Here is a 13098-nt window from a genome sequence, read left to right as displayed (position 1 = left end):
CATACAGTGTAGCTTGGGAGAAGACTGCCTTATGGTAATCCTGGATAGTTTTCTTCCTTCATCAGACTATGCAGAGTCCCAGGCAGGTCTTATCTTGTTGTTACTGTGTCTGTGATAGTTCCCTTCTCAAGGAGCATGTTTTACCTCATTACTGTAAGGCAGAATAGTTTGCTTCCCCCCATCTGCACGGGTGCCAAGGTGAAGGCCATCAGCAGATCTTGGAATTCAAACACCAGCACCTGCATTAGTGGGGCAGCTAATGAGCAAAACAGGACATTGCATATGTATGAAATGTTAATTAGCACAGATTTCTTTACTCACCCCCACAGCACTTTCTCTGCAGCTTCACTCCTGAGCAGGGCTCCAGTGCCTTGGTCCTCATTTGACTGCTGCTCCGGGATTCCCACTGTGGGAATGCTACACTTTTGATGAAGCCAAAGCTCTCACTTATTTTGTGCCTTGTCCCTGAGGGCTCTGCACCTGCTTTTCACTCCTATCATCTGCATAGTCTTAACCCCACTCAATTCACTTTCACAATTCAACAAGCATCTTAATTACCCTTTGAAATTATTTATTAACCAGTTGTGTATTCACCTTACTGGCCCATCATCTGAATCTGAGCGACCAAATATATAATCAGGCCAGGAGGAGCTGTTGTCAAAGCATTTATTGACTTCAACGTACAACATGCTGTTTTTATGTCTTGAGACAGTTACCTTGACCATTAAGTCATTTAAAAATTACTTCATGGACAAAAACATGTCAGCCTTTTCAATTAGTCTCTATGCTTGCAGATTTCAGACAGCTTTTCCAGAAACTCTTTTAGTGCCAAAGTTTTCCTGGCTGATTCTCTGTCATTCTCTTTACCTTGCCTTTCCACTCATTCCTGTGGTCTCGCCCATTTTTAAAAAGTAGTATTATTTTCTGGTTCTCTGGGAACTCACTTATTCTTCCTCAATCAAAAAGAAAGTAATTATAAGATTATTTAAATTTTCCTCCTCATTATTATAGAACAGATTTAATCAGAACTTAATGTAATTATATATCTAATTAGCTTGATAGCCTCTGACCTGCATTTCTGGTTAACGTTGATTATGACAGGCATTGTTTAGAGGGAAGGCAGTGGAACAGTAAGCACTCCAGGCTTTTGTACCATCTGACACTTACCTCTTCTGGTAAGCAGAGAGCTCTTATTGTATAATAGAAAAATACTTAAAAATCCATTTTTATTGTTTTGCTTTTCCCTTGCTGACAAAATTTGTCTGTCCACTTTTGTTCCTAACCTGCTGTGCTGTTCTTTTATATTTGTTCTTGATAATGTAGTTGTCTTGTTTCTACTTTTTCCCCCCCCAGTATTCTTTTTTGATTTTTTCAGGTAATTGATGAGCCCCTAATGCAGCCACAGTGCTTTCTCAGGTTTTCTTTCCATTGCATGTGGATAGACTGTTATACTTAAATATGGCCTTAGAAATTCTTCTTAGAAACTCTCAGCTCTCTTGAACTTTTCTTTGTGTTTTAACTCCTTCCCCAGGATGTCAATTCAATTCCTTGAATTTGTTGAAGTTTGCTTTTTTGAAGCCCAGTGTCATTATTCTGCTTCTTTCATCTCTTTCTTTCCTTTGAATCATGAACTCTGTTGTCCCATGGTTACTTTCATCTTGATTGTTTTCCACATGCAGATTTTCAACAGTTTATCTATTAAACACTGTAAAATCTTAAACAGTAAGATTATTCCCTATGGTTCCAGCACTGGCTTATATACACAAAGCTGTATCTGAAGTGTGCTCACACCAGGCTCAGAGCAAATCATAGCCTGGCTGTTATCAGAGGGATAAGAAGCTGGTATGGGTAGGAATGTGAGCACAGTGTTCTTCAACACATCCCCTGGTCTGGAGAAATAATAAATGAGAGACTATTTGTGACATTTCCAAAGACTTCATCCTTGTAATTTTCAAATGCATCCTAGGATATTCAGTATCTCATTAGCTTAGTTGATTAAACATCAAAACACAGTTTGGCACTCTGTTGCATTCTCCACATCTTTCTCTAGGTTTCAGTAATTATCTTTTATTTAAATAAACTAATTTTGGCGGATTTTTTTATTCCCAACAAAGAATTATCCAACCTTTGACCTGTAGTTTACCTTCATGGAGAAAAGTTACTTTGCTCATGTCTGTGGATCGGTACTCTCATCTCAGAAGTAATTTGTTCTTTTCCACCGTTTATTTTCAAGTCCTTTGCCCTTTCACTTCTTTGCATCAAGCAAATGAGAACTAGAAGATATCTTGAAAGGATATCAAGACACTTCTTCCCCAGAAAATCCAAACTTCTTCCAAACTTCCAAGTTCCTGGGGAAACTTCTTCCCTTTTCCCCAGAAAACCCAATAATCCTAGTCTATGACTGTGCAGCTGGTTATCCTGGAATTTTGCTACTTAGGTGAATAATTGACTACTGTTACTGTTTATGAATTTTGTCACATATGACAGCAAATAAGCATTTATTTGCAGAGTTGTTGTCATTCATTGATGGATTAAAAACAGCCACATTAGAAGTTTCTTCAAACTTGCTTGCCGCAGGAATTTTTAAATAGGAATTCAAAATGTGAAATTGTTTATTCTCACATGTATTTTAGAGGGTTATCAGACTATGAAACCATATAAAAATGTGCAGTGGAATATTCCATGACAAAATAGTAATTTACTGGTATGTAATAATTACAAGATCCCTTGGGGGGAAAAGACTCCCAAAACACCTTTATAGTCCAAACTGTAGTGAGGGCAGTGTCTTACATTTATAATAACTTATTGAAGGCAAAAACATTTATAGGTGAAGAGTATCTCCTAGTCAGTCAAATCCCAAAGATGACCTTTCAACTAAGTTTGATTTATAGGACTTTAGTTTTCAAATATTGTTCAAATCTGCATTTCCAATGTTTTGAGGGTCTGTCAAAGCTCAGCATTCATTAAAAACAAATTATTTATAAAGGATTTTGAGAAAAAAAGACTTTCTGAAAAAAAAGATAAGATAGCTCTAACAGAACACTTGGAATTTAAACAAGGTTATGCTTTGGATTGAATTTAAACAAGTATAAGGGAGAAAAATAATTTATCTGCACTCCTTCCATCATCATAATATCAAGGATTGAAACAATCAACTGTATGTTTAACATTGAGAAACCTGATGGCTTACACCCCTTTCTAACTGTAGCTTATTTATTTTTTATTTACAAACTTGAGGAAAGTTTTAATCCTTTGCAAATCACATAGAGTACTCACAGAAATGCTGAGTCTCAGCAACGCTTATGAAACAAATACAATACACAAAGCCAAGTCTGGAAGTGGTTGAAAATTTTCTAAGAAAAGGAATTTGTCAGAATCATGAATCAGTGTTGATTCATTAATTATAAGCCAGGTCCTTGGTTTGGGATTCTACAGAATGGTTAATAGGATCCAACTGAATTCTATCCCTGTTTCCTGCCAGGCTTCTGGAGGTGTTGGAGCTGGAAACCTGATTTCTAACAGAGCTGGTGTAAGAAGGACACACATCCCAGCTCTCTCATAAGAGGAGTGAAAACCCCAGGGATCCTGGAGGCAAACATCTGCCTAGGGCAACAATACACAAAGCAGCTGTAATATCTCCCAAGGAGCAGACTTCATTTCAGAACTCTATGGGTCACTGTTTGAAAAATAAACATAAAAGATCAGGGGAATGTGATAAAAATGAGGAAGAGCTAGGACAGCTGGTGGCAATTGTGGCTTAAAGAACAAACTCAAATATTTTCCCCCAAAAATTCTAGTTTGGTATTGGAACCGAAGCACAGGGCCAGAATGCAAGGTCCCTCATTCATGCAGTTTGATTACTGATGCCAATAATATTTTGCCAACTAGACAAAAATGAACATGTTTCTTTGAAGTGTTTTGTCTCATTTTTTTTTCTTAAAGGACATTCCCTACAAAGAGAAAAAAACTTTAGTTCAACCCTTACTGCTTGTTAGTCATAAATAGGCAGCACAGTTATATGCTAGATGCAACTTTCTTCTGAAATGTGTGTCATATAAGACAGAAGACACGAGCTGATTTTTAAAATCTTGTATGGTACCAGTTATTGTCATAGAGTAAGCAATATTTTCTAGATGTAGTAACACAGAGCTAAGAAATACACGAGCTAATTCTCATGAGTGCAATATATAAATGATAAGAAAATTCACAAAAGCAATTTCAAAAGTCTGACTGGTAACTGTATAAAATGAATTTATTAAGGTCATGTGATTAGCAAGTCTTGTGGAGTATTTTACATTAGTAAAACTTATGCTACTTAAAATTTTACTGTTGTTCAAAGGCAAGGTGTGGGTTTAAGCAAACGGTAATTTTTAATTGAACAAACCCCAAATAACTACTAACAACACCAATTATTTAAAATAAATGCATACAGATAAAATATGTGAAATGTATGTCTGAAGATAAAGTTGTTATTAACATTCTCAAATCATAAAGGTAGGAGGCAAATATGAAATGTTTTCACATTTGACAATTTTTAGAGAAATAGCAACACAATTTACTTCCCTAAGGGTAAATCAGAATACATAATTAATGACATGTTAAACCTACATATGGTAAATAAAATAAACCATATTAAAAGAAGGACAAAACCAAAAAAACCCTGTTGAGGACTGAGTTCTTCAATGTTTAAACCAATAAGAGCCAAAAGTTAGTAGTACTGTATTAGTAAGAAAAAGTAACTGAGTATTTAAAGGAAAGTATGGACACTGTGTTTTTACTGAGGAAGATGAGAGAGGGTTGAGATGTAATATTGCTGTTACTGACAAAGAAAAGGAGAAGCCTGCCTCTTATACATTGAGAAAGCTACAGTTTAGCATGTGCACATGCATTTCTGTCAGACACAGCAGTACAACTGCAAAATGCCAGACATGTACCCACTCCCGTTTCTTACATCGTTATCCTTCTCCATCACTAACACTCGGTGAGATACTTACTTCACACCTGCCTGTCTCTCAAAACATTTTCTTTTTAATTTTTTTTAACACAGTTCTAAGCAGATCAGTTTCAGAACAGTGCTTAAGTGTTTCTTACGCTTCTCTGCTTCTCATTCAACACTACCATTGCTCCCTCTGGTAGAAATACTTGTATTTTTAACTAATTTTTAGCCTTAACATTCTGGCCCTCCATAAACCTGGGTAGCTCAACAAATTTTCTAGCAATAGCAACACATTTCATGGCCATTTAGAAGGTCATAAGCTCTATGAATAGGTTAGCACCACAGTTTTACAAGCTGCAGGTCCAAATTTCACATGGTTATCTTCTACTGGATGCTACTGGAGCACTGTGATCTACAAAAACAATCTCAGGAGCAAAAGCCATACTCAAATGTGCAGACAGACATAAATTGGCAAAGTGACTCTTGTGCCAAATACAGATGAAAAGAGCAATTTCACATTTACTGTCTTCACAACGCGAGGAGCGCAGAAGCAGAGCAACAAATTGGTAATACTTACATTCAGATCTTACTTGCATTTGGAAACAGGTTAGTCTGATGACTTTAAAATCAAACTAAAAAAAAAAAAAGTTGAACGACAGCATTCCTCTCCTTCCTTGGTAGGAGAAACAGACAGCCAGTTATTTATGTCAGTTACAGTTTTCATAATACACAACATAAAAGCAAGACACACCAACAATTAATGAATAGCAGAGCATCTGTGTTTCTGAATTATATGCACAATGTGACAGGATATTAGTGTACTGGGTTTATATAAAAATAGATTCAACATTTAATGAATTATGCTTTGAACTCTCCTAGGCCAACTTGGCAACAGAAAGTAGAATTTTAATGTTCTTCCACAGTATTTTTTAGATACTGGTTTTCAGGCTAATTAATTATTTATGCTAAAGAAGAGTAACAAAATTAATAAGCCTTTTCATCTACACTCTCTTTAATTTTATCTCTCTTTTTATTCTTTTAATCTGCCATTCAGTTGCTAGTGATTCAAATTTCATTAGTCAGCATTTTATAATTCCATGTTATGAAATATAATAATTTCAACTTGAGAAAGTATCTTATGTTGCTTCACTTAAGTATTTTCTTGGAAGTAGGTCCAGTAGGTGAAGTCAACTTAATCCAGTTTTACAGTCTAGATCCAGAATAGAACAGATGAAACATAAATAATTACTGAAATGTTGCTTTCATCCTGCGCAGTGTGTCCTGAATTTTTCGAGAATGTTTTTCTGCTGGTATCTGATGGAAGTTGGCACAGTTGTCAGCTGCCAAGGCAGAAATGTCTGCATCTTTAAAACGAGTTATTCTTTGTCTGAGGTAAGACTGCAGCTTGAAATCTGGTGCATATGTATAAGGATTCTCTTGAAAGGCATGAACTTGGCTCACAACTTTGGCAATATTTCTTTTAAGAGAATATAGTAAAAAAGATTAGTTTGTTTTGCTGATGATAAAAGCAAAAGCATAAACCAAAAAACAAACCTTAAAGGAAATTCAAAGGCATCCAGCATTTTATTCTATTGTATACGTACCTCTAGTCACATGTCTAAACAAGTGAAACAATTTGAACTGTTAATTGTGAAATACTGCATTAGCTCTCATTATCTGATCAGACAATAACAAAAAACATAGGTGATATATGCACATAATTAAAATAATTACCTAAGTTTAGTCCACTTGTGAGCTCCATTTGTCATTGTGAATCCTCCAGTTTCAAGTTGTTGGACGTGCATAGCCAAAACATGGGCTGATGGAATTGTTGGAAGAGTTTTGAATCTGTCTCCTTCCATCAGACATAAACTGTCACTTTTTAAAAACACCTAGTTAAAAACCAGATTAATCTCACATTAAGTCTTGGAGAGGTTTGACAAGTTCTCCATATACTTAACACTATCTATCTATTTGCCACGAAGATTCACTTTTGGCACAGAAATTGAAGACAACACTATGAATTCATCTGCTGACAAACTTTTTAAAGTACACAAATAAAGTCACTTTAATCAAAAGATATTTCATATATAATTTCAATTGTTCTAAATGAAAGGCAAAACTGCATTTTAAAACTTCACTATGTTTCAAAATTGTACAGATCAATAAAAGAATGCCTTTAACAAAATAGGCCTTAAAGATTTTTCAGAACACATTACAGCTGCAAAGCTTCTGCAGAAATCTTCTAATACAAAGCATATCTAATGTTTTAGCTTGCTTTTGAAATTTTGATTTGTCACACAGGACACATGTTAAAGAAATACTGAGATTAAAATTTATGTAAACTCTTAGATTAGAAGTCTTTAATCAAATTAAACTCATAATTAAAAGTAATAATTATGGTTTTCATCCTGCAAAGACACCCATTTAAGCACATCTTGCACCTTTTCCAACCCCTAAGATGTAATTTTGCATTAAGAAATTTATACTATACCTCAACAGCCTTGAGCTCCTCCATTATCTCAGCTACTTTTGCAGGTAGAATTTTCCAGGCCTTACAATAAAACAGAATACATTTTTGTTTTTCACATTAGTGTCTATATTGGAACAAGATTACATTAATCAAAATGGTTAGAGAACAGAGTCCCAAACTTACTGGCAACTGTCGTACAATAAGATTTTCCAAGCCTGCTAGGATTTGCATTGCAGTAGCAAAATTTCTTTGTTCATAGCAGCATTTTGCTATAAGAAGAAATTTTGATAACAAGCTCACCTGCCGCTGGAAAAAAATTAAGACATATAATATATACATATACACATAGTAAATCTACATAATAAAACTAAATGAGAAGGAAGAGGAGGTATTTCCTTTTTCAATTTGTTATCAAAATTGCTGACTGTAGTAACATTTCCCTTCACAGAGTTTTTCCCTTCCTGTCACTCAGATGTCCTTGAAGAAAGTTTGATCCATACTCCCCTAATTTCTTATATTTCTTACATTCTGTTAGATTTTGACACCTGCTACTAAAAAGCATCCAAGACCCTCCTTGTGACAACAAACCAAATTGTTCACTGCCCACTGACAGGTGTATTTCAGACCATTTCTTGCAGGTTTGTTACATAACAAGTCATAGATAATGACAAATACATAACTGTTTTGCAGTTAATAGTAAAATAAACAATGACAAACCTTAGCTGTGTGACATGTTACAATTTCAGCAGCAACCCAAGTGCTGATACTGTCTGCGTTTTTCAATAATTGCAGAAGGTACTGGTCTTGTATGCACTTCGACAGAAAAAGATTACAGACTTTAAGGGAAACTGTCTCAGCAGAAACTGCCCTAAAGAAAATACAGGAAAAAAAAAAGGAAAAAATATTTCTGGCTGATACTGGATTTTTAAAGAAAACCTTGATTGTGAAGATGTCAACTTCTAACCATTTAAAATAATTTTGCATTGCTTGGCATCTTGATTTTATACTTCATGATGTATGTAGCGAGTCATGTTACTTTTTCTTCCTTATAATTACAAGGTAAGTATAATTGATAAAAGAAAACCACATTTACAGGATACATTTTTGTACATAAAAACACTTTCACCACTCATTAGTGCATAATAAGATCCCAGCCAATCTGGCACAAAATAACAGCCAGAAACCCAAACTCAAAAACTGCAGCCACACAAGAAATTGAGCTTGATATCAAGTGGCACCACACGTCATTTCCCATGACTGAGCCCCAAAATCTGTATAAACCAGGTGATCTAACCTTGGCCATTGAACAACCTGAGTTGCTTTGGATGTTTATTCCCTATCCTTAGAAGCAAAAATCTACCACAGGCAGTGCAATTAACAACTCCTAATTAGAAGCTAACTGAATCCACAGAGTATGTAAGAAGTAGACCATCATAAAAATAATTAGGTCTATGTCGTTGGATGAAAACATTAATTACTGATGAGCAAATAATTTAAGTAGGTTGGTAATCATTCCGATAACTATAGGAAAATTCCTGTGTATATCTGAATACCAATAATTCATCTCCCTAACACACAGAAGAAACATTGTACAGAGGAACTGTGGAGTCTCCATCTACCTTCAAAACCCAACTGCACACAACCATGGGCAACCTGGTCCAGCTGGGTGGTTGGACTACATAGCTTCAGAGGTCCCTTCCAACCTCAGCTATTCTGTGAGACTGTAAATGTCTTTGAGATTTTATATACATTCACACATTCATGACCACAGATCTACTCCAGAACCCACTTTTTCCCTGCCAAAAATGAAGCCTTTCAAGCAACCCCCAATGCAAGTTCTTAGAAATAAGAACTTTTAGCCTCAACTCACCTCAGATTTCAAAGAAATCACCTGGCAAATGTGGCCTTCCACATACATGCATATACATAGGTACATACCTGTATCCACAAATGAAATCTCCTGCAATTAAATAACCCATATAAACAGGCTACCTAGTCTGTAAAAAAATATCAAGTATTTAAATTGTTTATCTGTTTCTGGCTGTATTAAAAGTGTAAAACTCTAAGTTATTGTACATCAACAGAATTGAAGAGTAGTTAAAACAAGCAACTTACTTTGGCACAGCAACACATTTGTCTTTAACACCAAGTGCTCTGGAATTTAGGAAGTGTACTGGGTGACATTTATTAAATACTTCCTAAACAAAACAACAAAAAAAAAAAAAAACAAAAAAAAAAAAAGAAGCAAGATATATCTGCTGTTAGTTCTAACAGTTCTTTTAAAATGCTTGGGAATAAAAATGACAGAGTATGGTCCTCCTCCCACCCCACCTGCATGAATTTTGAGAGGGATCACAGCCTAAGAATAGCATTAGATACTCTAAATTTCACTGTAGAGATTTAAGAGAAAAGTTTTAATTCTAAGTCTTATAAAATAGTATGAAATAAGCTTGAAACAAGGTTGGGAAATGATAAAGAAAGAAGATAAAAGAGTAAGAAGATAGATATTTGTACTTCCAAATAAGCCTAGAGCTTTGTACCTGTTGCAGTAGTGTCAGCTGCCAACCAAGCTCCTGGGCACTGCACTCAATCAAGAGAACTGGTCCCACTTCATCCGCTCTAGCTAAGGAGACTGAGGATTCCTCTGTGAAACTGCTGCAGCAGGGCTTTGGCAAAACTGCTGGACCTGTGTGCAGTCTCTCTCTCTGGTACTGGGCAATTGGTCCCATACCTTTGGATAGCTTCCAGTAGAAGTTCTGTAGAAAAAATAAATGTAAGGGTACAACTTCTCTAAAGCAAACACTAAGTCTCCCCTTGATGTAACTTTCATGAAAGCATTGTTAAGAGAAACACCCTTGTGCATGCAAAACTCTTCAGCTAACCTTCAGGGTTAGCCCAGAACAAATTGGTTTACTCAACACTGCTATTTTAAGCTAATATCATATGCACAGTGGATGAGTCTAAGCAGGAGGCTGCCAGATCTCAATCAACAATCAGTATTTAAAACAAACCCCTGTTTATTGAAGCTTGCTGTCATAAAATATTTTACTTCTTTTTGCTTAGAATCAAACATCCCTTTCCAAGAAACACTTGGTTTTTCATTCTTTTCTCTTCTTCCATTTTCCATTATCATTATTGTGCAGTGACAATAAAAAAAGTCCATGTTCCTCTATTCTGTTTGCCCTTTCTTGGCTGAATCCCCAGTATACCCATGGAATTGTGCACCTTCATCACGAGGCTGATGTTTAATTCAGCTTGCAAATTATTGACACATTTGACTTCCACATGTTATTTTGGTCACTCTGTAAAGAGATCTGTTTTTGGGAAAAGCCTGCAATATGTTCTGGTTTCTGGGGCTGTAGAATAAAATAGTACATACAGACAAAAGTTCAGACAAGTTCTTGCTATAAGCTTTGAAGTTCTAGCAGGGAACCTTGTAGCTCCTGCTGCTTTCTTGTATTTATAGTCTTACAAAAATGCCTAATGAAAAGCATTAATGGTTGGCAAGAGGGCAAAGGTTTCCTAGTAAGTATGAGTCACATGCTAGTGTCAAGAATGAAGAATTCTACTCTCAAAATTGTGATTATCTGAACTGTGATTACTGAAACAGCTGTCAGGAGTTAAAACTTAAGATTATTGTCATGGTTACAGAACTGTCGGAATCTTACATACTTTCAAAAGAAAATTTAAAATGCAGGTACATAATCCTTACTAAGTAGTTCTGGACTCTAAGTTGAACACTTCTGTTTTTCTCAAAACATAACATATGGAAATGTGCACCATACACTGTAGTCTGAAGAAAAGACACACCTTTCTGGAAACATCTTCTGAGAGCTTTTTACATAGGGAATGTAATGTTTTTCTGCCTTCCTCACTTTCCTCTTTGCATTTGTCCACACCAGAGCACAGATCAGCACTGCCACTTTTCCTGGCAGAGGCATCCTCGAGCAGTGACAACAAGCGCTCCCCGTAGCCATTTAATGAGGCAACCTGGGAACACAAAATAGGCTAACAGAACACAGAACCCAATTCCCTAGAAATTATAAGCAAGTTACAATACAGTTGTAAGATTCTTACCCGTCCAAAACCAGACATACTGAGCACAGCTGTCAAATGCAGCATTATTCTTCTTTTATTTACTTTAATTGTACTTAGAGCAGCTTTTTGTAATAACTATGTTACATATCCCATAACTGACTTAATTATTATTTTTTTTTTCTTAAAGGATCTACTGAAATTCTGAATTACCTTGGAAGAAATAAATTCTTTTAGGGTACCCAGAAGATCAGTATTTGTTGCAAAATCTACACTGTAGCAGTCTTCAATCCATGCCTGCAGGATGCAGAAACTGCGGTTACATATTTTGGTAAGCGATGTGGAAGGATCCAGGCTTGAACTGGTGAGAAGAAAAAGAAATTTATCACACCAAAATTAATATCCAATTCCAATTTAAAAATAAGCATTGATAAAACCTACAAGTTTTACTTGGTATTTAATGTAGTATCTTAAATTCCTAATTTTCATGTCTCTAGAATCCATGGCTCTGTGGAAACAAAGCTGAGGTTGTAATTACAACCCATTAGTGGGTCACTGGTAAAAGTGAGAAGCAGAACTGAGAAGTAAGCACATTGTCAGATGCAGCTCTTGCTCTCATTTTGCTCTCACTTGTTAAGAGAATCTTACAAAAACAAACTTAAAAATTCATTTTAATTAAGTAGGACTTTTGAGAAACAGAGAGTTATTGAGAGAAAACTCAGTTGTGCTTTGATAATGTTTTTCATGGGAATTTACTGTACCTGGATAAAGTGCTGCTGATTCTATCAAGAAGAAACTGCAAAAATTCTTCTTGTGTGCAGAAATAGCGAAATGTGTAAAGAAACTGCTGTACATAACCTTCTAAAAAGGCATTTCTGTAAAGCACAAGAAAAACTTCAGACAAGCCAGAACACATCTTCAACTTGCATTCAAGTACAGCAACAGCAAAAAAATGTTCAAAATATCAAAAATAGGCATTTTAAATTCTCAAGTGCTTCATAAAACCCTGGTTCTTTTTAAAATTACTTTTATACATCAAGTACTGTGATTGCCAACCCTGAAAGCATAATTTGTTTTATAAAGAGTTTCTCTACTTTCAATCTTGTGAATAACCACTTTGACATTTCTATTATTAAGGCAAGTTGCAATCTAAATAGTATGGAAGAACATATTACATTTTCTTTTTTTTCTGTCATCTAACTTGATGCTGCTTTAAAATGTTTTAATTATAATAACAGTATAAGAAGTAGATACATTAAGCAAGAAAATATTCCCTGTCATTCTAATTAGAGGAGTAGTTACTTTAACAACAGAATATGCTTATTATACACACATTAAGAATGAGGAAATTTTATTTTTTTTATACACACACACACTCTCAAGGTCTTAACACAGGTTAATTGTTTTTTCTCCCTACTGGCTTACAGCTGACCACGGAAATTTGGATTTGATGAATGTGGAAAGTCCAGTTCCAAAACATTTCCTTCACTTTGTTCAAAATACTAACTACCAGGAAAATCAGCACTCAGTGTAACTGAGTCTCAAGAGTCAGGATGAACTGGGAGAAGTAACTGGGAGGAAGTTGCTCCCTCTACAGTGGCACAAGTCTGATAGAGCCTCTGGCAATTTCCATCCTTCACACTATTACAGCTTA

At 35.5% G+C, this 13098-nt stretch overlaps 1 protein-coding gene across 1 annotated transcript in view; it reads right to left on the bottom strand.

Moving 5' to 3' along the window:
• Window positions 1-6181: 6181 nt before the first annotated feature.
• Window positions 6182-13098, bottom strand: part of KNDC1 (kinase non-catalytic C-lobe domain containing 1) — a 55831-nt gene continuing 48914 nt past the window's right edge. Inside the window, exons 21-30 of the mRNA XM_041461399.1 lie at window positions 12206-12319; window positions 11658-11805; window positions 11220-11399; window positions 9950-10165; window positions 9525-9607; window positions 8127-8277; window positions 7593-7715; window positions 7431-7490; window positions 6671-6828; window positions 6182-6413 (exon numbers count right to left, since the gene is read on the bottom strand). Of these exons, the coding sequence (XP_041317333.1) occupies window positions 6182-6413; window positions 6671-6828; window positions 7431-7490; window positions 7593-7715; window positions 8127-8277; window positions 9525-9607; window positions 9950-10165; window positions 11220-11399; window positions 11658-11805; window positions 12206-12319 (1465 nt within the window). The remainder of the gene's footprint in view (window positions 6414-6670; window positions 6829-7430; window positions 7491-7592; window positions 7716-8126; window positions 8278-9524; window positions 9608-9949; window positions 10166-11219; window positions 11400-11657; window positions 11806-12205; window positions 12320-13098) is intronic.

Source organism: Pyrgilauda ruficollis, unplaced genomic scaffold (genome assembly GCF_017590135.1).
Source record: "Pyrgilauda ruficollis isolate IOZ18807 unplaced genomic scaffold, ASM1759013v1 scaffold15, whole genome shotgun sequence".
NCBI classification, from domain to species: domain Eukaryota; kingdom Metazoa; phylum Chordata; class Aves; order Passeriformes; family Passeridae; genus Pyrgilauda; species Pyrgilauda ruficollis.
The sequence above is the reverse complement of the archived record's forward strand: the minus strand, read 5'-3'. Positions and strand labels throughout refer to the sequence as shown.